The 26201-nt window shown below is 52.1% G+C and overlaps 7 protein-coding genes and 1 pseudogene across 7 annotated transcripts; 5 read left to right on the top strand and 3 right to left on the bottom strand.

Annotated features, from left to right (window-relative positions):
• Positions 1 to 2771: 2771 nt before the first annotated feature.
• Positions 2772 to 3708, top strand: SAPIO_CDS0449 (Ubiquitin--protein ligase; the record flags this gene model as incomplete). Its single annotated transcript, XM_016783223.1, has 3 exons — positions 2772 to 3032; positions 3143 to 3411; positions 3534 to 3708. 3 exons carry the CDS (start codon positions 2772 to 2774, stop codon positions 3706 to 3708), a joined length of 705 nt encoding a protein of 234 aa, XP_016646423.1.
• Positions 3709 to 4740: 1032 nt separating this feature from the next.
• On the bottom strand, positions 4741 to 6174 carry SAPIO_CDS0448 (Succinate--CoA ligase (GDP-forming); the record flags this gene model as incomplete). Its single annotated transcript, XM_016783222.1, has 5 exons — positions 4741 to 5330; positions 5402 to 5490; positions 5580 to 5706; positions 5805 to 5833; positions 6017 to 6174. 5 exons carry the CDS (start codon positions 6172 to 6174, stop codon positions 4741 to 4743), a joined length of 993 nt encoding a protein of 330 aa, XP_016646422.1.
• A 1100-nt stretch (positions 6175 to 7274) lies between these two features.
• SAPIO_CDS0447 (Elongator complex protein 3) lies at positions 7275 to 9255 on the top strand (the record flags this gene model as incomplete). The annotated part of the gene is made up of 3 exons (XM_016783221.1): positions 7275 to 7572; positions 7704 to 9092; positions 9152 to 9255. 3 exons carry the CDS (start codon positions 7275 to 7277, stop codon positions 9253 to 9255), a joined length of 1791 nt encoding a protein of 596 aa, XP_016646421.1.
• A 767-nt stretch (positions 9256 to 10022) lies between these two features.
• SAPIO_CDS0446 (uncharacterized protein) lies at positions 10023 to 11350 on the bottom strand (the record flags this gene model as incomplete). The annotated part of the gene is made up of 4 exons (XM_016783220.1): positions 10023 to 10400; positions 10518 to 10935; positions 10998 to 11127; positions 11227 to 11350. 4 exons carry the CDS (start codon positions 11348 to 11350, stop codon positions 10023 to 10025), a joined length of 1050 nt encoding a protein of 349 aa, XP_016646420.1.
• A 1177-nt stretch (positions 11351 to 12527) lies between these two features.
• SAPIO_CDS0445 (uncharacterized protein) lies at positions 12528 to 16816 on the top strand (the record flags this gene model as incomplete). Its single annotated transcript, XM_016783219.1, has 5 exons — positions 12528 to 13230; positions 14269 to 14526; positions 14633 to 14893; positions 15117 to 16232; positions 16302 to 16816. 5 exons carry the CDS (start codon positions 12528 to 12530, stop codon positions 16814 to 16816), a joined length of 2853 nt encoding a protein of 950 aa, XP_016646419.1.
• Positions 16817 to 17715: 899 nt separating this feature from the next.
• Positions 17716 to 18426, top strand: SAPIO_CDS0444 (annotated as a pseudogene; the record flags this gene model as incomplete).
• Positions 18427 to 19116: 690 nt separating this feature from the next.
• Positions 19117 to 20855, bottom strand: SAPIO_CDS0443 (1,3-beta-glucanosyltransferase gel4; the record flags this gene model as incomplete). The annotated part of the gene is made up of 3 exons (XM_016783218.1): positions 19117 to 19760; positions 19866 to 20700; positions 20781 to 20855. 3 exons carry the CDS (start codon positions 20853 to 20855, stop codon positions 19117 to 19119), a joined length of 1554 nt encoding a protein of 517 aa, XP_016646418.1.
• Positions 20856 to 24661: 3806 nt separating this feature from the next.
• Positions 24662 to 26201, top strand: SAPIO_CDS0442 (uncharacterized protein; the record flags this gene model as incomplete). Its single annotated transcript, XM_016783217.1, has 6 exons — positions 24662 to 24862; positions 24929 to 25000; positions 25068 to 25602; positions 25815 to 25887; positions 26110 to 26140; positions 26193 to 26201. 6 exons carry the CDS (start codon positions 24662 to 24664, stop codon positions 26199 to 26201), a joined length of 921 nt encoding a protein of 306 aa, XP_016646417.1.

The raw sequence follows: 26201 nt of genomic DNA, 5'->3' as shown, positions 1-26201 counted from the left end.
GATTGGTGTCGAAAATCGAAGGGCGACGAAAAATTAATATAAATTCTGCGGGCATCATTAATGCACGTCAGTATAACCGTGGGCTCTGGATGGTCCCTTGGCACCACACCCGATGACGACCCGGGGTTGGAGGCTGGGCTAGGCTGCGTATATCATTTAGACAGGACACGGCCGACAAGTGTAGCGTACCAGAATTTCCAGACAACTGCTCACTGAGACAATAGGCCTTGGGACTTGCCGCATCGTGGCAACCCCCTCGTGACTGGCTGGCGGATTCCCGTTCTACGAGTACCACGATCCAGGAAGATCAGTGACCATGCGTCCAAATCCGGAGCGGTTAAAGTGCAACCACCCTCCGCCTCCAGTTACATTCAGCACTTCACCCGCGGCACGAGGGGATGCCGCAAAACATCGGATCCAAGTAAATTTCTCGAAGACAATAAATGAAGTGCCACCCTTTTTCGTCTTGCCTCCCCCCAACACCTTCCTTCCACGCATTTTAGTATATTGACGGGGGCTAGGAAGATGGCTGGCCGACTAGGGAGGCCGGCCGTGGGAAAAAGAGGGCCAAATCGTCTTGCCAGCTCATGCGGGTATAGACGAGCTCTCAACCTTCATATACAAGCGAGTTGGCTGATCTCCCGCTTTAATGGGAAACCTTAGTTTTTATCTCTGCTTGCCCCCCCTTTATTCTTGTTGAATATCTGTGTTGCCCCGAGATGGATGGTCTCCACTAAGCTTATTTTCTCTTTCCTCACCCTGATCGTTGCAAATCGTGGATATTCCCCATGACATTCTGACTGGGCGGTGGCGGTTGTGATCTTCATCTCAGTATGGCCATCATGTCGACATGAACATATCTCCAGCCCCGCCAACAGAACCAGAACCAAGTTGGCAGCGACCCAGACGCCAAGTCACCTTTAGCGAGAGGATAGAGTTTTACGACGAAAATGGTGAGGGTAGTACATCGCGGGCGAAGCATGACGATACGGCCATCGAACTGGGGTTGTTTTCGAAGGACAGACCATCAGCGGCGCGGCTGGAAGAAACTGGGAAGAGAGAGGTATCGCGAAGGACTATCTGCTGCCTCAGTAGAAAGACGTTTTTCGTACTGGTCATCATCGCCGTGTTTCTCTTTGGCGGTCTTCTTGGAGGTGTGGCCGCCACGCAGATCAACAAAACTAAGTCGGATACCCGGTATGTAGACCTATCGAAGCTGGTTGACACTTGCAGCTATATAGAAGTCCGACTGACAAAGTGAGATGATAGCGTAACTTCGAAATCCTCAGCCACATACACCGGCGGTGGATTCCCGACCATGACACACTCGAGGCCGATACCGATACCGACTGGGTCGTTATGAAATTGCCCTGGTTCACTTTAACGACACATGGCTAAAAGGCCACGCGATATGGAGTAACCTCCTTACCATGAGCCAGCCCGGCCGTTTATACTACCACTAACATTGTACGACATTGTTCCCGTGCCCTGCGCCGAGGCGGAAGCAGGCGCAGCTTTTTCGACATAGCGATCTGTTGGACGTGAGCATAGCAACCAGGACCGGCGTTTGGATTTTGGTGTTCTTCATCGGTTTTTTTGGCCTTTTTTCCTTCTCTCTTTTTTGATTGGCAATAGATGAGGCTCGGCAGAAGAAGCTGACAATGAGAAAAAGGAATCAAGGGGATTGGGCGTTTGAGGCAATCCGGCGCTGATTGGCATGAGAGCGTTCCGTTGAGAGTCGGAAATACGGATTTACTTTCGTTTCTTTAGATGCTGCCATATACCCACCATCGTTATGCTAGAGTTAGCAGTTCCATTAGGCAATATTCGAGAAAATGCATTCAAGATTGCGTTATTGGTGTCCACAAAGGTATCCTGATATGTTGGGCTGGTCGTCGCTATCCTAGGAACCGAAAGATGATTCGTCAAGGGTCTTAAGGTCTTGCACGTCTAAGGAGTCGGGCTGGAGGGACTGGATGGAGATGTGGATAGACATATCGGATTCGAAGCGCGACGGTAGGCCAACAGGGTGGTGGCTTTTCCCGCTAGAAGAGTGGAGAATTGAGGATGAAGGAGGATGCAAATTCGTGGACGACTTCAAGTACACTTGGGCGATCTGATGAGAGGAAGCTAAGAAGCGGACTTCAAGAGGTGGATGCACAACAAAGGAAATAAATGTACTGGATACATAGATGGACACTCTTTTGTTCCATTTTTACCTTAATAATCGTTGTACCGAGTACACTAAATCACTATCTTAATCATCGATGGCGGGGTACTGAGGCACTGAGGCGCTGAGGCTTGGGCAGCCCAAGAACACACACTAACACCCCCACCTCTGCATTGCATTTGACGCTCTCTCTGCCTGCACCCTCTGCCCAGACAAGGCAAGCCAACCCAGCGCCTTCCCTTCCCCTCCACATTCCTGCGTCATAAGCTTGCATCTGCCTCAAACAGCCTCCAAAGCCTGCTCAGCAGTCTGCCAACATCAGATACTCTTTGGGCTCTGATCTCGACTCAACCATCACCTCGTCCAACTCTTCTCCAAACACCCGCACCCCTTCTTTCGCCCCACCTAAACGACATCCCACTGTCTCATATTCTTAGAAATTCCCTAAATTACTATCCCCGCGCCTATCCTATCTCCGATTCTCAACACCCTCCCTCATTCAAACGACCACGGCCACTCATCGCATCACCTTATCAACTACCACCCAACCCCCGACCGCCGATACGTAAACCCTTTTGTCCCAAACTCACCCGCTTCCGCCATGGCGACCAGCCGAGAACGACGCATTGCGAAAGAGCTCTCCGACATTCGAGCCGACAGGGACAAGTCAGGCGTGTTCGCCGAGCCCATCGACGCCGCCGATCTCACGAGGCTCAAGGGCACATTCCCCGCGCCGCCCGATACCGTGTACGCCGGAGGGACGTACCAGGTTGATATCCAGATTCCCGACTCGTACCCGTTCAAGCCCCCCATCATCCGGTTTGATACCAAGATCTTCCATCCCAATATCAGCAGCCAGACGGTATGTAGGAATCTTGGGAGGCTCTTCTCGGTAGAGCTTTGCAGGATTTGCAGGAACTGTACCCAGCCTTGCCTTGTTTCCTAACTAACACCATCTCGATCCTGATTTAGGGTGCCATCTGCCTCGACATTCTCGGAACAGGCTGGTCTCCCGTGCAGACGATCAAGTCCGCTCTCATCTCCCTCCGCATGCTTCTCGAGTTCCCGAACCCCAAGGATCCCCAAGATGCCGAGGTAGCCAAGATGTCTCTCGAATACCCCGAGCAGTTTGCCCGGACGGCTCACGAATGGGCCGTTAAGTACGCCGGCGCTCCACGTAAAGAGATAGACTACTCAAAGTTTAAGAAGGACGAAAGCAAGCCTAAGCAGCCTGCTGTTGAGTATGTGTCTTTTTATCCTCCCCCAACCGCCTTCTGCATGTATGCGGATAGCGCAAACGGAACCTAGCCTGATCTAGTTATGGGACCAGAGCCTTGTTACTAACCCATACTTTGATTCACAGTTACAAGGGGTATAACAAGGACCTCGTGGACCGTTTCGTCAATATGGGGTTCCCCGTTAACGACGTCGTCGATGCTTTCGTCTACGTGGGTATTGACCGCAATGGCGGTGAAGACTACGAGCTAGAGGAGGCATACATGGGCGATATTACCGCCCGTCTTCTCGGAGAGAGCTGAGAGTTCTTGAGAGGACTACTAATTTCATTTCACCGGGCGCAAAAACGGGATACCCTCAACTACAAGATATAAATGATTTTAACGACGGAACTGGATTACATGGGGACCTGTAACTTCGGCGACCACAACAGGACATGACGGAGGGGAAATAGGGGGACGATGGACGGTTGCCGAAGGTTGTGGCTCCCTACTCCAGTCAAAAGCACCCCTCTCCTCTCCTGTTGGTCCGCATTTCCTGGAGTTTCATTTGCTATTTATCCCTCACTGCCTATTCAGCCTCACTGGAGCTATGACTTCACTCTAAGAAGTGTGTTGGCATGCTTTACCTGTTGTCGATGATATGCTAGGAGGGCATTTTGCATAGTCGGAGTCATGGTGTTTTCATTTTCCTTCTTCGCTTTCCCAGGGCGTACCTGTTCTCGTCCTGTTGGTCTTTTCATGTATTATGTCTTCCCCTCTTCCTTTTCTTTTTGTCCCTATGCATCTGGAGATGTGTTACCACGTGAGTTGTACATCGACCTTGAGAGCGAGCATGGGACCAAGAAACATGAAGACTAGGCTTAAATAAAACTGGAAACCGCTTCTACCCTTTCCCCCTTTTTTTCTTTCAAACCTAGGACTTGGGAGATATCAGACTCAAGTGGCGAATGTGGAACAAAAGGGCATGCGGCATATCTCCAAAAAATATATAATACTGCCTACCACTCCCAACCTAGTCTATGAGTGTACCAGATGTTAATAAATTTCCACATGTAATAAACAGAAGGAAAATAAGACCGCGAAGCCTCGGGAGAGGCGCAGACCGTTGAACGTTGAGCGCACGCACGAGCCTGCCTCATAGCCTCGCCAACCTACTCCATCCTCTTCAGAATACGACCTCACGTCTATTATTCAACCCTATCCCACACCCTTCACACCTCTTTTCAGATCCGTATAACACTCGTTTTACATGGGGGACGCGGGAGGAAGGACAAAAAAAGAAAAAGAAAAAGCTCCCCAGCTCCTCTCCCCCTCCTTTAGAGGCTCTCTCCTTTAGAGGAGATCACGGCGAACAAACTCGTCATACATAGCCTTACCAAGACCAGCAGGCGAGCGCTCCACAACAACACCAGCATTCTCAAGAGCCTTAATCTTCGAATCAGCACCGCCCTTTCCACCCGAAACGATAGCACCGGCGTGACCCATACGACGACCAGGAGGCGCCGAAATACCAGCGATAAAGCTAACAACGGGCTTTCCGCCATTAGTCGTGTTATAAGTCTTGAGGAACTCAGCGGCATCCTCCTCGGCAGAGCCACCAATCTCTCCAATCATGATGATGCCGTCGGTCTCCTCGTCCTTGAGGAAGACGTGGAGACAGTCGATGAAGTTGGTTCCGGAGAAGGGATCGCCGCCGATGCCGACGACGAGGGATTGGCCGAGGCCGGCTTGGGTGGTCTGGTTGACGGCTTCGTATGTGAGGGTTCCGGAGCGGGAGACGATGCCTATGCGGCCGCGCTTGTGGATGTTGCCGGGCATGATGCCGATCTTGCATTGGCCGGGGGCGATTATACCGGGGCAGTTGGGGCCGACGAGACGGGTCTTGGATTGGGATTTTAGGATGGAGGTGATGCGGACCATGTCTAGGGAGTGGTGGAGTAGGTTAGCGCGGTTTGCGTCGGCCGGGGCGGACGAAGGCAGTGAATTAGCTTACCATGCTGGGGGATACCCTCGGTAATGGCGACGACGAGAGGAATCTCGGCTTCAATGGCCTCCTCGATAGAAGCGGCGGCAAGAGGAGGACTGATGAGACAGGGAAAAGGTTCGCCTTGTGTTAGATATTCACATGCTTGTGGCCGAGGCTGGAGGGGAGAAGAGAAGATGGCACGAACGGGACGAAGATACAGGAGGCGGTCGCGCCGGTCTCCTTGACAGCGTCGGAAACGGTACCGAAGACGGGGAGACCGAGATGCGTCTCTCCGGCCTTCCTGGGATTTGTTCCACCGACTACCTGGGTTCCTATTTATCGGGTCGCGTCGTTAGCTTTCCGAAACATAGCTTCCTCGGTCTTATCGGCCGCGAAGGAGAGAGAGGCAGTTCGGGATGGGGATTCGTACCATAATCAATAGCTTGTTGCGCGTGGAAGCTAGATAGATGCCACAAGTCAGCGCATTCCGGAAATTCCGATGTATGTTTTCTCATCGGGAGCTAGTTCGGATCCAGCGCCAAGCTCCTCCAAGGGCGTAGAAGCACCCTTCCGAGGAGCTATCGCGAAATCCGGTCTGTTCAGGGGGCCGAGCAAGAAAACAAAAATTGGTCGACGACTTACGTTCCCTGCTTTCCGGTGAAGCCCTGATAAAGGACCTTGGTATTGGAATTGATGCGGAGGTTGTCGACCGTCGCGGCGTAGGGGCTCTGGGTGGTGTATCTCCTGGCCTGGCCGAGGAGGGCCCTTCCGGCAGGGCGAGCTCTAGAGAAGACCTGCATGGTTGCTGGGAAAATTTATGACGGGGTGCAGTAGAGATGATGACGACAGAGAGTAACAACCAAACAAAAATAAATGCAGGAAACCCTCGACACAAAAAGGAGCGGAACGAGGATAAACACGAGCAACCGAGGGACGAGGGACGGAAGTTCAAAAACAGCGCGACTCGACGGGAATGTGAAAGGGGGAAAGAGTGGAGTTTGGAGAGATGTCGTTGCGATTTAGCAAACTTTCTATTTTTTTCCGCGGGGGGAGGTAGATTTCCAGGGAGGAACAAGACAGGAAGCTGCGAGTTTGGCCTTTTGCTCGGTACAATTGCAGCAAATGTCAAATCAAGTCTCGTTCCCATTTGCTTATCCCGAAGGCGGGTTTACCGCTTACCGTTTCCCACAGCCGGCGAAATCCGGCAGATTTGTTAGTGTTGAGGCTAGCATTTCCGCTGCATGTGGTGGGTAGCCACCTGGTACCCGAAGATCCTCCGATAAGGAACCTGGGAGAGTGCTTTGAGAGGCTGCGACTGGAGGATCGAGAGTGGGTGCCGGTATCAATTGCCTGTAACGGGGCGAGGAGGGAAGCTCGGCTCTTCAATTGGTGTCTCAGCTCCGTGCTCCGGGTGGATAGTGCTATTGGTGAATATCATCTGATTGGTCAGCAAGAGCACCAGGAATTGAGCAGCACCTCAACCGAAACCTGCTGCAGCTGTATCAGCCGTGCATCCCCAGACAGATACGACAGGGAGCTCTCAGAATGTTCTGAAATTCCCCTCAGCTTGGTGAAGCTTCAAAGAAAGTGTCTTGTATCCTTCGTTGGAGGGATCGGACCGAGTAGAGATATGCAATTGACTGCGTCATTATTCACTAAAAGGCCTGAGTTGTGTTGGCGGTTCGACGCAGCTGCTGGCAATTGTATCCTTGAATTGTGCGTCACAAGAATTGTGGTGTAGCTTCTGGACTTCTTTTTTTTTCATGCCCCACCACAGAGCATCTTCAGATTTAGTGTACGAAGTTCGAGTCAACCCACATTGCGATCGCATCTCCAACCTCAACTCAGTAAACTGGATTCCCAGAAGAAGCCGTTCCCTGGGACAGACCTTCCTCCAACCATGGCGACTTCCACCGTAACGGCGACCAAGTCAGGTCGCAAAAAGGACGCCAACCTCCCCCCAGAAAGCGAGCGCTTCCTGCGATGCTGCGCTGACATCGCCAATGCCCTGATCGAGGACCATGAGGCGTCCAAGGACTCAAGCCGTCCTGCGAAGGACATAAACCTCAACAGCTTGCGGACGAGGTTCGCAAGGAAGCACAAGCTCCATAATATACCACCCCTCACGGCTATTATAGCTGCCATTCCCGAACATTACAAGAAGTACATTCTACCGAAGCTGATCGCGAAGCCTATCCGTACGTTATTCGCCAAAATATGAATAAATAGAATTGCTGGTGTAACAAGAGGACGAGCAGGCTGCTGCTACTTCTACTGCTACTGCTTCTGTTAGAGTTCATTGGATCGCAAGCTGACTTCCGCACTTTAGGAACCTCGTCGGGTATCGCAGTCGTGGCCGTCATGTGCAAACCCCACCGATGCCCGCACATCGCCTACACAGGAAACATTTGCGTCTACTGCCCCGGCGGCCCCGACTCCGACTTCGAGTACAGCACGCAATCCTACACCGGATACGAGCCGACATCGATGCGAGCGATCCGGGCGCGGTACGATCCTTTCGAGCAGGCTCGAGGTCGCGTCGACCAGCTCAAGTCGCTAGGCCACTCCGTCGACAAGGTCGAGTACATCATCATGGGTGGCACATTCATGTCCCTGCCCGAGTCCTACAGGGAAGATTTCATCGCGCAACTACACAATGCTCTAAGCGGATATCAGACGTCGAGCGTCGACGAGGCCGTGACGGCGGGAGAGATGAGCAACATCAAGTGCGTGGGCATCACCATTGAGACGCGCCCTGATTACTGCTTGCAACCTCACCTGTCGAGCATGTTGCGGTACGGATGCACGAGGTTGGAGGTCGGTGTCCAGTCGCTGTACGAGGATGTGGCGAGAGACACGAACCGCGGGCACACCGTCGCGGCTGTCGCGGAGACGTTCTGCCTATCGAAGGATGCCGGGTTCAAGGTGGTCAGTCACATGATGCCCGACCTACCAAACGTCGGCATGGAGCGGGACCTGGACCAGTTTAGGGAGTACTTTGAGAATCCCGCCTTCAGGACCGACGGCCTCAAGATTTACCCGACCCTCGTCATCCGAGGCACGGGTCTCTACGAGCTCTGGCGCACGGGGAGGTACCAAAATTACACGCCCAACGGGCTAATCGACCTCGTGGCTCGGATCTTAGCACTAGTCCCGCCGTGGACCCGAATCTACCGCGTCCAACGTGACATCCCCATGCCGCTAGTCACCTCGGGCGTCGAGAACGGCAACCTACGAGAACTGGCCCTCGCCCGAATGAAAGACTTCGGAACAACCTGCCGCGACGTACGAACCCGCGAAGTAGGCATCAACGAAGTAAAGCACAAGATCCGCCCGAACCAAATCGAGCTCGTGCGCCGCGACTACGTCGCCAACGGCGGCTGGGAGACCTTCCTCTCCTACGAGGACCCCAAGCAAGATATCCTCGTGGCACTGCTACGGCTGAGGAAGTGTTCTGAAAAGTACACGTACCGCGAGGAGCTCATCGGGCAGCCCACGAGTCTCGTGCGGGAGCTTCACGTGTACGGGACAGCGGTGCCGGTGCACGCGAGGGATCCGAGGAAGTTTCAGCATCAGGGGTTCGGGACGCTGTTGATGGAGGAGGCCGAGAGGATTGCGAGGGAGGAGCATGGGAGCGAGAAGATTAGTGTTATTTCGGGGGTGGGTGTGAGGAGCTATTATGCTAGGCTGGGGTATTGGCTTGATGGGCCATATATGAGTAAGTGGCTTGATGGAAGGAGTAGGTAGGCAGGGGCGAAAGACAGAGGTGAAAGGCAGGGGAGAGAAAGACAGGAGATGAAGTCATCGGCGAAACTGACGAGGTCAACTGGGCCATGTCAAGACTCCTGATCATCGACACCTTGAGGGCTGCCTCTCTTTGATGCGACATGGAAAGAGAAAAAGGAAAAGGAAACGTTACTCTAGCTTTTGCAAATGGCCCTTGCTGGTCTGTCATTGTCGCTCACTGGCTTGCTTTCATGCAGTTTGTCCATGTCCCCTGCCTTGGAAAGTTAATTTATTTTTCCCGCCTTTATGCATCTCTGATTCCAGAGACACAGCCAAACGTATGGTCTTCTGGAGGGAATCAGATACTCATCCTATCACATGTACTTCATTCTGAGATGGCAGACAGGATGGATTTTCATCAGCATGTGGATTACGGTCTTCATCCTCACTCACCGACTCCGATAACTAGGGAAGGGAGGTGCTCAAAAAAAAAAATGAATTCGATCAGACCAGTGAGCAGCACAGTAAGTGTGTAGGTATACATCAATCTTTGGACCCCAATACTTCCACTGATTCCAAGCTTCTACTAGACTCCACCCATGGATGAGTTTGTGTGTCCCACTCAGACCAGACCCAGACTGCATTCACTATTCATCATCCACACATTGATAAGTTTGCTAGCCCCAGCGCAGAGAAAAACACATAGAACCAAAGTCCACCAGGCCAAGCAGATTGCTTCAACAGAGTGACTATTGGGATGGTGGGTGTGGTGTTAGGTTGGGAGGTGTCGCCTTATGCATCCATTGACGAATCCTTCCACGAGCGTCTGTACAGTTCAGGAACATACAACTCGAAGGAAGAATGCCGAGGAAGGTTGTCGCCCAAGACACGCCCCATCCCGCGTCCCCTGCAGCAGTTTATTTCACTGATCAGAAATTGGCCGAGACCGGCAGGTCAGTGTCACGTTTCCGAGCGAGGGGCTCTCGCTGCTACTGTCGGGTGATGACTGAGTCCTCTGCTTCGAGGTCGGCGAGCCTTCAGCAGAATCGTCATCGGCAGAACGCTTTCGTTTCTCGTTAGGCATGTCGTCCTGCCACCCGGGGATGACCACGGCCCAGAGACGATCCTTCAAAGTATCGTGCGGCTTGAGGGGAATCTTGACGTGTTCGACCTCGAAAGAGCAGTTTTTCTTCGGCTTTCGTCCCGGGAACTTGAATCTGTCGAGGAAGTCGGCGTTCGTGCGCGCAGAATAGAAATGGATGTAATCTTCGTCCATGAAATCGGTCATGAGCAGGCGTGGCTGTACGCATTTAGTTAGTCTCGATGCGGTGCTGGAACAACCTCTCCCTCACCACCCCAACCAAGAGAGGGAGAAAAAAAAAGGAAGAAAAAGAAAGGGAGGAAGGGAAAAACAAACCTCAAAGAGAAGATTTGAAGGAGGGTGTTCTGAATTATTGTACCATGCCCACTGATCCGGGTAATACTCATACTCAGATTCCTGCAGCTGCGCTAGAGCAATGAGGAGTGCGACAATGAATGGATCATTTGCAATCTCTTTAGGCTGTAGGAGACGTAACTTCGTCTCCTGTAGGCGCTCCACTGGTGGGTTGTCATATCCCTTCGAGTCTATCCGCTCCCAGAGAAAAAAGTACTCGCGCAGCTTCCTCATTGTCGTCCATTCGGCGAAGGCCAAGTAGGGGATGGATTCCGTGCATCTGCCAAGTGAACACTTGGCTCGAGCGTAAGGGCGAATGTCGGAGCAGGGAGAAGATGTCGGACACCAGAAAGTGAATATGCGTTTTCTTGCGAAGTAGAAGCAGACTGGTTCATAGTTGCTACGCAGGACAGTACTAGTTAGCAGGCGGCGATCGAGGATTAGCAAACATTGATATCTTACGCATAGCACTGGAGGGGACCGGATTCGTCATCCTTGAGCAGCTCGAAGATGGGGGTTGGCTTCCAGGTATTGTCTGGTGTGGCAACAAAATAGGCGGCACTACGACAACCCTCTTCAACTCGATCGGCATCTGCAGTTGTTCGAATTCGCGGAAAAGTTGGAGGATGAGGCTTAGTCAATGCTAAGGGCTCCTGTTCCCCTGCGACTCCAAGGTCCTTAACAGGGCAACCTAGGATGACAAGGTGACGATCAGTCCATTGAAATGGATGGACATAGAGATGCTCGTGAGGGTAGCATTTGACAAGGTCAATGATTGAAGACAGGCTGGTATCTTTGAGATCACACTCCTCCATGGCTGCTGTCTTTAAGAAAGAATTTTAAAGGTAGTTTATCTATGTGAGGTGTGCGATGTGCGATGACTGTTGTTAAAGAAGGGAAGATGTGAGAGGGTGAGCTCCTTTATATAAAATAACTGATCACACACGAGAAGGAATTTTAATGTGCCCCTGATTCAGCCTCTGATTCATCTTTTGAGTGAAGGTTGCACTTGCCTCAGTGATGGTAGAGATCTGGAGGAACAATGTGTTTAGAGAAACGTTGTGGGGTCCGGCCAATCGCGTCCGTGTCCGCGCCGGGCCCCGCTCCGAGTCCGTGACTTGGATTCGGCTCCGTCCGCGGTTTCATGGACCCACAATAACCGTGGCTGGCCCGAGCTGCCATAATTTGGAACACCCTCTGGGCGAAAACCGATGACACCCGAAAATGCGTTGATGATTCATGTTCTCAGATTCATTGGCTCGATAATAGATCTGCCCGAGGCAAGTTGCACGTGTCTCTATAAGTTTGCCTGTGGCCTTGTAGCCCTGTGGCCTTGCATGAAGAGAATGGGTACTGTATGGTATTCGCGGCTGGACAGACACACCCAAGCTTCGGATATCTCCTCCGTTCAAATTCCATGCCTTTCCACTACTGAAACTAGGTGTGAAGATGCAACCTGTCCAATGTCCAAACCCCAGGAATCCCTGACAATCAAGCCGAATGTAAGCATCTCCTCTGGTCTGTTCAAATGTCAAGCATCTCCTTTCCTCAGTCCGGGCGCAAACACTTCCTCCTCTCACCCCTCAAGCATCCCATTGGGACAAACCTCAAACGCCTACTCTGCCCAAACCTCAGCGATATCCTCTACTCCCACCACATGCAAACATTTCCTCTTCTCAAATCTCAAGCATCTCCCTTCCCATATACATAATGATGCCCACCATCGCCTTTCTCAACATGTCCAGACTCTTTCTCAACTCCGTAATCTCCTCCTTCACTCTTCATTCTCCTTCATTCTTCATTCATTCTTCGTTCATTCTTTATTACTTCATCTTTCCACATTCAAGATGCCTGCCATGGCGTATTCCGAACTGATTCGAAGTGCAAATGAGCTTCCCCGACATCCCTTTGGCTGCCGCCAGCAATTGGAATCGAAAGCATCTTTTTGCATACAATGTCATCCACGGGAAGGACCATGTTCAAGTCCTCCCCATGTTCGCGGACGCAGCCAGCCTCAACTTGAATACCAACAGTCTGCCAGTGAAAATAAAAGCCTTCATAGACGGCCCGGGCGAGCACAGCCAGGAGAGAGCCGAGCATCGGCTGGTCAGAAGCCATGGCGAGACCCTGGGACAAACGTGGGCTGCATTAGCCGTCTTCAGCAACACCAATAGTCGCGGTGGAGGAAAGCGTAAACCGGTTCCCATCCCTCGGCCGAACTTCGCAGACTCCAGTACGATAGGAGACGACTCAAGTCCTGTCAAGCAAAAGGATGAAAGCCCCAGCCCCTTCAAGTTCCCGAAGTCTGCCGGAGACCGTGTCGACCAAGATGCTCATCCGAAGGATAACTCCCCGCCTGAAACTAGGACGCTGCGCCTGGTGAGCTGTGCTTTCAGGCACATACTGTATTACTGTCCGCCCCAAGCGGGCAATAATCCCATTTGTGTTGTCGGGTTCCGGGATGTCAGAAATCTGTACAAAGCCCTCTTGAGTAAGGATATGGAATTCGTTGCTGAAGACGATGGAGGATTATCCGTCAACTTCGGTGATGGATTGCGCATAATTAGGGTGTCCCCAGTTATTATAGAAGCGAAGAAGCGTTTTGAGTGCATAGAGGATGGGATCCCCATAATTTCAGACGCATGCTTCGCTCAGGTGGCTGCTGAAGCCCTTGCAAAGCGTCTAAGCCAGGATAGTAAGGAAACGAGGTAACGTCTTTTCCAATCCGTTGACTTTCCAGTTTCGAGCCCTTGGTCTTAGCTAACTAGTTATATTCCTTTTCTTGTAGTGTGGTTATCATTAACTGTGTCCAGAGCCATATCCGTTTTCTTCAGTTCCAAATTAGTGAAGATTACGTGCATGACTTAAAAGCTCGTCGCCGCCTATCGACGTGCATTTCCGTTCGACGAAATTTTACGACCTTCGAAATAGAGGGGGAAGGCAAGATGTCATCCAGAACCTTCACGTCATCATGAAGTGGGCGCATAGGAAAGTCGAGAATATTAGAGGAGGGTAACACTTGTTATCTTTCTCCATAGATTTCCATTCTCGAAGAAGTTGGACTTGCTTGATGGTCGACCCGGAGCACTTACGAGGAGGCCGAACAAGACAAGTAATTCGGAAAGAACTGCTAGTTTTTGAGTTTCTCTTCTCCTACGCCTCGCAAGCCATGCGCTTCAGATTCCCCGCGGCTCAAAAGGCATGAGAGTAGCCGATGTCGCGAAACGACGATCCTTCGATCCCTCTCGCCAACCCAAGATATCACATCCCTGTCGCGGCCAAGATAAAAGGATATTTCAGCGTGCCGTGGGGGGAAATGACCCAGGCTGTCGGTTTAATGTTCGCTGACTATTTGTGTTTGTGGTGATACTGGGATGGGGATGGGGATGGGGATGAGACGTATGATGGATCGGCTGAGATGTGTCGGTAAGGAAGGGGGGGCATGAGAATGCGAGGGAGGATCGACGGGGAATATTATCTCCATGGCCACCTTTTCCTCTTTATTTCTCTCCTTCTCTACCCTCCCGCACCTCACCCCTAACAGCTCTTCTTACAATCGTTGAGGGAAGTTATATCGCGAAACTGCCTAGTTCAACTTACACGCGGTTCACGATTTCACGAGCCGACGACGTCTACAAAACCAACTGAAGGACGAAAAGTATGGCTAGCATATTAGACCGGCCACTACCGGAAATAACACCATTATCACCAATACGACTTCGTCACGATCCAGCAGCAGGGTCTCTGCCGGAAGCCCTACGAGAATCCAGCAGCACGAGACCAAGCTCGGTCTACAGCAGCGCCGAGGTTTCATCAACGGGCGACAAGACCGTGCTAGTCGGAAAAGGAAAAGATGGCCAGGTCGAAGACATCTTCAAGCCATTTCCTCCCCAGGATGGTATCCCACACGAAGAAAACCCCCTCACGATAAGGGCCGTCACAGTTGGGATTCTCTTAGGCTCCCTCGTCAACGCCTCCAATGTCTATCTAGGTAAGAACAGACCAGGGACAGACCCCTTCCTTACTTTCCTTTTCAATTTCCCTCGCGCTCTCTCTACGCTTCATGCCCACTAACACATCCCCCCGGAGAAAAATAGGCCTCAAAACAGGCTTCACCTTCGGCGCCTCCCTCTTCGGCGCAATCTTCGGCTTCGGCATAATCAAATCCCTCACCAAAGTCTTCCCCACAGGCGCCGTCTTCGGGCCCCAAGAAAACTCCATAATCCAAGCCTCGGCCGCCGGCGCCGGTGGCATGACGGGCTTATTCGTCGCCGCACTGCCCGCCATGTATCAGCTGGATCTGCTATCGAAGAGCCCGGTGGATGATTTCGGGAGGATATTGACACTGACGCTTGTGTGTTCATTTTTTGGCTTGTTTTTTGCCGTGCCGCTGAGGAAGTTTTTTGTGATTAGTGTGGCGAGGGAGTTGAGGCTTGTGTTTCCTTCTCGTAAGTAACTTCTATCCTGGACGTGGGTGGAAGTGGGAAATAAAGGGGAGAGAGAGGGGGAGAAGAGATATTTTGGGGGTCTGAAAGATGCAGAGGAAACACAAGCTGACAGAGTATTCTTGGTTCTCTCTAGCAACCGCTACAGCCGTCACGATCCGCTCCATGCACGCCGTAGGAAGCGGCGCAACCGATGCCATGAAGAAAATCAAAGCCCTAGGCATCGCCTTCGCAGCCTCCCTCACCCACCGCATCGGCTCTTACTACGCGCCCGGTATCCTCTACGACTGGCATATCTTCACGTGGTTCTACATCTGGAGCGGGCACACCAACGGGGCCCTCGCCGTCGAAAACTGGGGCTGGATGCTGGAGTGGACGCCGGCCTTTATCGGATCGGGAATGCTCGTGGGTCTCAACGTCGGGATTTCGTTCTTCGCGGGTTCGGTGCTGGCATGGGGCGTCATTGGACCGATCCTTGTTAGGACGGGCGAGTGCGTGGGCATCGCTACGCCGGTGGAAGGGGATCCGCGCTGGGATGACCTTGTGACCTTTTATTCCATGTCGGGAATTGGGGAGGAGGGGTGGGTGCCTTCACCGAGGTATTGGCTTCTTTGGCCGGGGGTGTTGATCCTCGTTGCGTATAGTATGACGGAGTTTCTTGTTCACATCAAGGTTGTGTGGCTTGGGCTCAAGTTTGCGTATAAGAATGGTTGCGCGCAGTTGAATTCCGTTTTGGAGAAAAAGCGTGGGAGGCCTAGTGCTTTTCTGGAAAAGCAGAGCGCAAGGACAGCCGGGGACGATGCAGAGCTCGTCGAAGACTTTGCTGGCCCGGAGGACCAGGTGCCGGGGTGGATCTGGGTAACAGGCAGCGCGGCCATGGTCGTCGTCGCAGCGGTGATTTGCAAAGTCCAGTTTGATATGGGGGTTGAGCTGGCGGTTTTGGCCTGTATTCTGGGCGTCGTGTTTGCTTTTCTGAGCATCCACGGCGGGGCGGTGACGGATATCGCGCCCATTACAGCCTCGAGCAAAGCGTCTCAGCTTGTCTTCGGTGGTGTGACGTCGGGCCAGGGCCTGACGATCGACGGCGCCCAAAGAGCGAACCTGATCGCGGGAGGCATCGCGTCGGGAGCGGCTGATGTGTCGACGACTCTCGTGTCGGATTTTAGGGTGGGGTTCCTTCTGCGTACGCCGCCTGTGAAGCAATTCTATGCCCAGGCAGTTGGTACTCTCGTCGCAATGTTCCTCGCCCCAGGTAAATAGAACCCTCCCCTTCCCTCGCCCCCCCTTCTTTTCCCTTGGAGTTCCTAACCGAGTCGCATAGGCATCTTCGTCCTCTTCATGGCCGCCTACCCCTGCGTAATCCACCCCTCCGACTTCCCCTCCTCCTTCATCTGCCCCTTCTCCGCCCCCTCCGTCGGAGCCTGGCGCGCCGTAGCCGAAGCCGTCACGAACCCCAACGTCCCCATCCCCCTCTCCTCAGCCATCTTCGCCTGCGTTCTCGGCGGCATCTGCGTCCTCCAAGTCCTCCTCAAACACTTCCTCCTGACGGGCCGCAGGGAAAAGTACAGGCGGTGGCTGCCGAACTGGATGTCTATCGGGATCGCGTTCGTGATCCCCTCGACGGTGTACGCGACGGCGACGCTTATGGGGGCTGTTACGTCGCACTTTTGGAGGAAGAGGTGGGAGGGGAACTTTGCTATGTATTGCTTTGCGGTGGCGGCGGGGATGTTGGCGGGGGAAGGGCTTGGGGGGGTTGTGGGTGCGGCGTTGGAGTTGGGGGGTGTTTCGGGGAGTGTGTTGGGGACGATGGTTGGGTGTCCTGGGGAGAGGTGTTGATGGCGAGGGCGGGCTGGGACTGGAGTTACAAAAGGGATAAGGGAGGTGGACTTCGGATGGTATATTTTGGTATAAATCGTATATTAGCCTCGTATTTGCTTCTGCTTCTGCTTCTGCTTCTGCTCCTTCTAGATTTAGTATCACCACTGTGGTATATTATACTATGTATTTTCAACACACACACACACACATACACACATACACACATACACTCACCTCCCTTCTCCGATGCCGAATTCTGCATCCCTCTCATTATACGACGGAGATGCAACACGAACCCTTGCTTTCCACTCCGAATAAGCGAGGCGCAGAATTGACTTTGCCGCCGATCATTTAATCTAAACTCGTATCTCATGACATCATCACACGACCGAGATGTAAGAAAAAGGAACTTGTGCGTCGAGCTGTATTTTTGCTTCTCTCATGTCCAAGGCCGCCCGTCTTCCGTGGGCCCCGTGGCGGCTGGCTTCCTCCATGTCCTGAGTAACATGTTTCCGCGTCTAGCGCAAACACGGCGCTGACGGTGGGAAAGATGCTCAGGAGTAAGCTACATACATGGCGACCATTGGGTGAAGAGGGCATCCTCAAAAGGCGTTGCGGGTCGGTGGATGGGAAGGGAGCAGGATCAGCAAGGGAAAGATCCAAAGAAATGGGGCTGATCAGCGGGAATGTGCATATATGTACTGATCATGATGTCTGTTTGCTGTTGCGTGTTACAGTGTATGGACAGGACAAACGGATGTGACGGATGTGTAAATACATATCTAGACAAGTCTGGACCTGAAGATCTTGCAATATCTTACTTCCTTAAAAAAACCACCCACTTTGCACTTTCGTTCTCCCATCTCCCATCTCCATTCGATCTTATCCACTCTCACCAACTAACTTCAACTTCCAAAATGCACTCTCTCATCCTCTCCGCCCTGTCCCTCCTCCTCCTCATCCCGTCGTCAACATCCACAACTCTCGCCACCTCCCCAGCCTTCCACCTCCTCGCCATCCCCTACAACACCTCCCTCGCCATCTCCCCACTAACAACCCTGCACACCGGCGCCGGCCAAAACCGCATCGCCCTCTCACAACCAACCAACGCCTCCCCGAGCCCAGCGACCATCATCTTCTACCAAAACGCCACCTCATCAAACGACGCCACCATCCTCACCGACGTGCTCCCGCAAGGTTTCCCCCTAACGATCTTCCTCACTCCACCCGGCCAGACCACGACCTCGCCCTCCGAAAAGGGACTCGCGATCGACCTCACCGTGTCGGGATCTACACCCGGCTTGACAATCTCTCTGGAGTCCACGCCGGCGGCTGATGAACAAGTCCCGCTGTTGACGTATCCTGGGGCTACGTTTCTGTCTTGCGGGAACGAGACGGTGGGGTATCTCCCGGGCACGTATACTGTCTTGAACTGGCTGCCGGAGGTTTACATTACTACGAGGGCTGCGGAGGGCGTAGAGGTGGGGGGATGTGAGGTCGTGGATGTCGTTGCCGTTTGCGAAGAGTTGGAGCCCTTGCCGGAGGGGGCGTTGGGGACGCATGAGTTCGTGAGGGAGGTGTGGTGTTTTGATGGCGAGGAGGGCATTGCTGGGATTTTCGGTCGGTAAAATACGTCGGCAACATCTTGACGATGGAAATGGAAGATGGGATGTGAAGGCAGGGTCGTAGAAACAATGGATTTGGTTAGAGAATAGAGGTCGGGATACTTCGTACTTGGGTGGATGCATTACTCGACGGCCGTCCTCTTCACATCAGATATCGATGTCCCTCCCCTATGAGATAATAATAATAATCACAAACTTCATTAAAGAGTCTTGACTGTGACCCTTCTGAACTCCCCGGTCTGAAAGCAGCTTCTGGATCAACGATCCATACTTCCCCGTCCCAGCCAAACTTCAAACTTCAAACACTCGCTTCATGGAGGAGAATAAGGATCCAGACTTTCAATATGAATTACGTCTTTGTGCTTCTACCAACGAGACGGATATCCGAATAAAACACTTTCCCCCGGCCAAACTCCACGAAGCGAAAGCAGATATGCGATGTTAAAAAGTATATGGGGAAAAAAAAGACCAAAAAAAAGACCAAAAAAAAGCGAACGAACGACGATGACTTGAAACCCATCAATGATCAATGTGTGGATATGTACCTTCTCTCTGTGTACGTTACGGAACAATCTCCGGACTTCCTTGTTTACAGAATCCCACTCCAGGCTGGAAAGAGAAGAAAAAGAAAAGTAGGAAAAGAAACATCAATGATAAAAAAAGAACGCTCGGTATTTTCCTTTTCTTCGCAAATTACAACACCATCATGGTCCCAAACACAAACGCAACAGCAACATACAACCCCGCCGCCGCAAACCTCACCGCCGAACTATCATCCTCCTTCTTATTATTCCCCGAATCGCCGTTCGCCGCACTCGCCGCCTGCGAGGCCTCCGTCAGCTTCTGCTCGCACTCGGCGTCCGTCTTGGTCGGCGTGACGAGCGTGGCCTGGCCCGAGAAGTCGCACGCGTCGGCGGCGTTGTTCTGGTTCTTGTAGTAGCGGTCGAGCACGTAGCCGAGCTTCTGCTGCGCGTTGCACATGCTGAAGACGCCGTACTTGCCCGACGTGGCGTTGCCGTTGATGGCGTCGCAGGGTCGGCCCTTGGTGCCGCAGACGAAGTTGAAGATGTCGCCGTAGTTCTTCTCGTCGAGGGTCGGGGACGCCTTGCAGCTGAGGCCGGCGAACATGCAGTCGCACACTTTTTGGTCGGGCGTGATGGGGAGGTTGTCGCCGGAGACTTCCCAGACGTCGGAGACGGGCGGGCAGGTTTGCGGCACGTTGCTGGGCTTGTATTGGTCGCTGTCGATGGTGGTAGGGTCGACCTTGGAGATGCGGTCGGCGAGGGCCTTGAAGTTCTTCATACGGGTGGCAGTGTTTCCATTGAGTTCAACGAGACCTGTGGTGTGATTGATATGTTAGCACGAAGTGACAAAAAGGACACGGAATAGAAGTTGAACGGAAAGGATTTGTGCACAAAAAGAACAAAAAAAGACCCCCTTACCAAAATCGTTGGCTTCCTGGAAGTACATGTAGACGATACCACCAGAGAAAACCGAAGTCATTTCATCCCCATAAAGCGCAGTGGTCTCCTGGAAAATACGCGACTCGGCACCATCCTTGCCAGTATTGCAACCATACTCGGCGAAGAAGACGGGCACCGAGTAATTCTTGAAAAAGTCAATCTGCTTGCTGTACCCAGACTTCTCGAGCGTGCTCTCGCCGCACCATTGGTAGATGTTGTAGCCCCAGAAGTCAATGGCCTGCGACTGGTCATCGCCACAGTTGAAGTAATGCGCAATATCACGGCGCACGTCGGGGTCGTCGTTGGCAGCGTATCCGACGTACAGGTTCACTCCCTTCTCCTTGATGTACGCCTTGGTGTCGCGGACGGCGGCCTTGACGTAAGCGGAAGCAGGCGTGTTCGTCTTGTTTGTCGTGACCTCGTTTCCGGCGAAGAACCCGATGACGTTGTCGTACTTGCTCAACTCGTCAACGACGGACTTGTATCGCCCGAAGAGGTCGAGGTCCCAGAGCGGGGCGTCGGTCTCGATCGAAAGGTTGGGCTCGCCAAGGTCGGAGATGACGTAGATGCCGGCTTCTTCGAGGAGGCGCATGCACACGCTGTGGTCGGCCGACGGGTTGATGGCGTAGGTTCGGATGGTGTTGGTGCCGAGCTCCTTGAGAAGGGGGACGTCTCGTCGGCAGGCGGCTGGGTTCGCGAGAGGGTCGGCGAATTTGGCGTCTTGGACACCGGCGCCGGCGGCTCCGGTGTTTTGCTGGTAGGCGATGCCCTTGATGTAGAATTGCGTTCCGTTTTCGTAGAAGAATTTGGAGCCCTAGACGGAGGAAGGGGGCGAACAATGAGTCTCGGTTTCTTTGAGGGACCAGGGGAAACGTGAATTGGAGCCTTCCTTACCTTGATCACGATTGGCTCAAGGGCCGCTACGGTGGAAGCCAGCAAGGCCGACACGAGTGTCTTGGAGAGCGTCATGGTCGCTCCGGATGATTCGGACTTGTATTTTTTTTTTTTCCTTTTTCAAAACTTCCCCTTTTCCTTTTCCGCGACTAAGGACAGAATGAAGCGTCTTGGTGTCGAATCGGAATCGAAGAATTCGTGGTTCTGGACAATCAGGTCGTTCACAGCAGTCGCGAAAGGGTCACAGGTATTACGGACGATGGACGAGTCGTCGTTGGTGATAATCGGTAGGAGAAGAAAGGGAAGAAAATCGAATTAAATCGCCTCGCAGCCTTGATTGGACCAAGGCAACGCTATTAAAAAAAAGAAAGAATGAAGAAAACGAGCGTAGAGAAGATTTCTGATAACGGGTTCGAAGGAGGGAACGAATGAAGAGAGACAAATTATTCGAGTCTTGACAGACTTCTCAACATCAAGAAAAGGAAGGAGATTTGGTGATGGGTCGAGTAACATTGGACGTTGGTTTTGGGGGGGTCAAACTGCTACGAAATACGAGAATAGGAGACTGCATCGTTCCATTAAAAGTACCAAGGTACCCAGGTACCCACTGCTGCATACTTCGGTGTCCGAGGTACGACGCACAACTGTACCTGGATCTGGTCAGGGGACCTGAATAGGCCCCGTTCCTGGTGCTGTGCCTGGGCAGATCCATTGCCAAGCTACACTAAATCACAAGTGACGGCAGTTTAGGCTCCAAATTAGGGGGACGTCCATGACTAACAGGCACCGTAGGGGCGGGCACCTTCTTCATCCACGAGACATCGGTGAATTAGAGGCATTGAAAGGGCACGCCGTGGGAAAGGGATCTGGATGTGGAGTACGAAGTTAAGCCAATTGAATTTGCCATCAATAATTCGGCCAGCGAGCACTCATGCCACAGTCCCTGGATCTAGCAGTGGCACTTCATCTCGCTGTGCCAGTGCTATCAGGGTCAATCGATGCAAGGAGGGTTGATTCAACGTCGGTCCCTATCAAACTATTCTCATCTTAAGCTTACTTTGTCCTTGTGCAAGGGAAACCGGGTATCTCGGATCTCTTGGCAAAAGGGGAGGCCATTTTGAACAAAAACTTGTTTCTTCGCAGTGGATTTACGTCGCTCGCCTAGCCTCGGAAGATCCTCAATGTTATTCAAGGCGGAGTATGTAAATACACTAGATCAGTGACTTGACAATGAGCGCTGTGCAGTGTGCTCTTTGTTCGTTGTTTGATCGACGAACGGTGATCGCCAAGAATACTTCATAATAATACTTGTAAACTACGTCTCAGTGTTCAGGCACAAGAGGACCGTTATGGCTGTTTACCTAATCGAAGGGGGGGAGGGGGGTAAAGTATGGAGTACACTACTTCGTACTTCGTACACTACTTATAATAGATGGTCCCCTCATAATAGTTTATATCTAGTCTCCAGGCTAAAAGTGTCTGTGGTGACATCAAGCTTTCTCGAAATACCAAAATCACCTGCGCACTGGATAAGATTAAACTCTTGGGTCGCATGGGTGATCCATGCCGCGGTTGACTCTCTCGAAATGAGGCTGTGCAAAATCCATCACTTTCATCACTTCAGTGTGGCAGAAGTGCCTTGTGCGTGTCCAAGGTTCGATGATGTCAAAGTGTACCGGTATACTTTGTATAAAATGTGAGGCCAATTCTGCGCATACGCGAGACTCGCATGTGTCTCAAGTCATTCTCTACTCTCTTTCCACAATAACCTCAGGTGGACGTGTCGAGGGTGCCATTTTCGGCACCCTTGAACACCTTGACAAAGTACATCTATTGGACAGTTTTAGGTACCGGCCATGGTCCACAGTACAGGCTCTGTACTGCTGTGAGGATATCCGCAAACCAGGAAATCGAACACAGGCACGGCAATCCAGGAGACTGCCATTCTCAGGAAGCCACTGAGGAAAATTGGGTGACGTTGAAGACTGATGTAGTTTGGATTTCAGTGGGTCAAGCCACATTTTGGTAGGAATTCAGACACACTTTGTGCCAGCATTCCAACGCGACGACCGTGTCTTGAGATTAAATCAATTGCTGCTCGTTGCTCGCTCATTACCAACGGCATCCTCATCAGAACTCTGAGAGATCTACGCCTAGTCCAAGACGCAGGCAATTTTTGGCTGTGTTTTCCCAGCGAGTCTTTTCTATGAGAGTACACTACTTCGTCGTCTATGTTGGATATTTTCGGAAGGAGCCATGTTCAATTGACTTATTTCTACTCAAATGGCCTGGAAAAACGCTGCCTTTTATGTCCACTGTGTTTGAACAACCCAGTCAAAAACAATCTCATTTTTGACCCTGTTAGAACAGCCCAACGTTACAAACTCATGACGAAACGGGGCCATAACTTTAATGTGACATGGAACTTCCATCCGATGTGGGAAAATACCTGTTTTACTGTGGCGTTTTGGGTTATTTGTGTGACTTTCCGGTCTCAGCTAGGTTGGGGTCTGTTTGACCCATTGTCGTTGTGACCATTGCCCAACGTTTTGCCCCAACAGCCTATCCTTCCCCCCCCCCCCTCCCCCCCTCCGCGATTTGATACATACCCGCTATATCTCTGACGGTGGGACTTACAGGGTCTTCGTGAATAGAATAGCAGGTGTTTATCCATACTGTCATGGAAAGGGATATAACAGAACCAAAACGGTAGCAGTGCCGAAGCATGGCGAAGGTGACGTTTCCTAGTGATAGATCCGCACGGGCATGCCCGAAGCAACCACCATCAGCCCATCCGGTCTCCTTTTCCTTCACCTCTGTATGGTACCGCACCTGCAGACTGCCCTGACTTCGCCTTCGGAATTTCTCCGTGAACCGTCTATAATAGTTCTCTTGCCAGGTTAGGCGACCCTCCCTCTTGAGCTGGATAAGCAAGCGCATCCTCTTCGGTGGTCGACATGTCTCCATGCATCAGGCTCCTTCGCGCTGTCGCTCCGCACCTCTTAGTTTTGCTAACATATTCGGAATTATATGCCCTTCCGCGTCTAGTACATGCGTCCCACGCAAACTGTAGTTGGAAAGCTATTCGGCGTCTTGAGTTACGCGCTTAAGGACCATGTTCTGGAGCGGCCACTCTTTCTGCATTCGCGCCTCCGCCGGACAAGTCACTCTGGACCGCCAAGAAGCAACCAGGCCTCAGAAATTGCGAGAAATCCAGATTCATGATCAGCAGGCTGCAGGTTAGGCCCTGCAGAGGCTTGCTGGCTCAGCCTGCACCACGCCACCGCCTCGGGTTTAATAGATAAACATCATAAAATCATACCCACTGTTCTAGCGACCTTTTTCTCATTCCCATTTCATGACGGAGAAATTGCCCTAATGGAGATCTCTTTTTTGACGCGGATCGATTGATACCGTCGACTTAGTCCACTTTACGCATGAATGGGCAAAATGACCCACCAGGCTCTCAGAGCCTTCCACCATTTACCGGCAAACGATCACGGGACCCGAGTGACTCTGGCGAAGAGGCCCGAAGCATCGATGGCCGGGGCGATCGGGGCGGAGAGAAGAGGGCAAAAACCCCTGGGGCCTTTGGTTTCGGACTGCTGAACGGTACCGTGACTGCTGACGACTTACCAACATTTCCAGGCTCTAAGAGCACATCTACCTTCTCTAGCTCGCCGTTACCTCACGATCAAACTGCCCACGTCAGCATATTTCCAGTTCAAAAACGGGACATCCTAACTGACGGTGCGAATATAGGGTTGGATCAGGGGGTAGGTGGAAATGGCTTTTCAGCCCAGGACTCGATGCTGGGGTTGGGGGCGACCAATATAAAGTCCTTGGGAAATGCGACATCGAACTCCGTACCTGAGATCGCCATGAATGGGGCCAACTGGTTCAACTACGAGGACACATCAAATCAAAGCCCTTTCTGCCTGCATACGACCGATTTCGACGCCGGCATCACTGTTGGCCAGGAAGCTAGTCCGGAGAGCATCGGTCTCCGTGATTCCAACCTTGCGCCATCACTAGCGTTTGATGCCAACAACGTTGAACAGATCGTGCCAGACCCTGAACCGGTAGGCAGGTTTGATAAATATCCGGAGCATCTCGACAAAGACAAGCTCTCCACATCTTCAATTCAGTCGGAAACCCCCGGCCTGTCTGTGGAAAGGGTCTCCGCCGAAGAGGTCGAATACGACACTTGTTTTGGGACGGTGTGTAGCTGCCCTCACAGAATGTATATCACTTGGTACGAAATGCTAACCAAGGTAATGGCTCAAGATTGAGGATCATTTCGTCACAGCAACACCCATCAAGGACGCTAACCAGACAAAGGTAGTCGTCATTACTGGCGGCGGCACTGGCGTCATCAGAGTCGCCGAGACCAATGTATACCGCGGCCTGATCAGTGGAAAACTTTTTGAAGCCTTGAAAGAACTAAAGGAAAGGTGTAGCGTCATGCTCTCAGCAGTAGTGAAGGCTCCAAAAATCCTATCGATCGTTGTTTACGGCCTGAGCAGCAAGTCTGAGACCGTGGGCGACATCCTTCTCGAACATGGTTTCTATCTTCAACTCCCCGACTCCTTTGATCAATCTGTCCCTTACGAGAATCCTCAGTCATTCTCGCTGCCTGGTTTCCTCTCGAATATCCCCGCCGGAATGCCGATAAGAGAGTCCGAGAAATCATCTGTCACAAAGGTGCCGGTTCTTAACACAGTTGAAAAGTCGAAGCTTTCGGCGCTGCTCGATTCGGCAACTGGCCCCGAGAAATTCCGGGAGGTGCAAGCGAGTGAAAAACTCATTACAGAGCTTAATCGTAAGGATTTATTTCTGACCATAAAGCTTTGCGACTAACCACCGTTTAGATATCAAAAGAAGGCACTGGCGATGATGGTTGAGAAGGAGGCGGGAAAGTTGCAAGGAACGGAATTTCCTTCTGTCTGGACTGAAGAGTCAGCCGAGCCTGGAAGCTTGAGGTATGGACTAAAATCTCGTCAGTGGGCTCGGTGCTGACATGGCTGCTTGAAGATTTCGTAACAATATCACGGGTGGCTGCATCTTCCGGCGGCCTGAACTTTGCCTTGGAGGCTTACTGGCAGATGTACGTGATGTTTAACGTATTTAGTTCTTGGTCACTAACGGTCTTACAGGACATGGGTCTTGGGAAGACATTGACGACCTTGACACTCATTGCCGGATCGTTAAGTGAAACAGCCCGGCCAACACGAAGGGGAAAGTCAACCCTCATCGTAACACCCCTTTCCAGTGCGTCGGGGTTTGCCTATTTTCCTTACCCATGATCTTCGAACGCTAACAGAGACAGCACTGCCGAATTGGAAGGACCAAATTTCAAAGTAGGTCTACTGGACCACACAATGTCAGCTTTAACAACTAACCGTCGCGTAGACACTTTAG

This window comes from Scedosporium apiospermum, assembly GCF_000732125.1.
Source record: "Scedosporium apiospermum strain IHEM 14462 chromosome Unknown SEQ_SAPIO_0022, whole genome shotgun sequence".
Lineage (NCBI taxonomy): Eukaryota > Fungi > Ascomycota > Sordariomycetes > Microascales > Microascaceae > Scedosporium > Scedosporium apiospermum.
The sequence above is the reverse complement of the archived record's forward strand: the minus strand, read 5'-3'. Positions and strand labels throughout refer to the sequence as shown.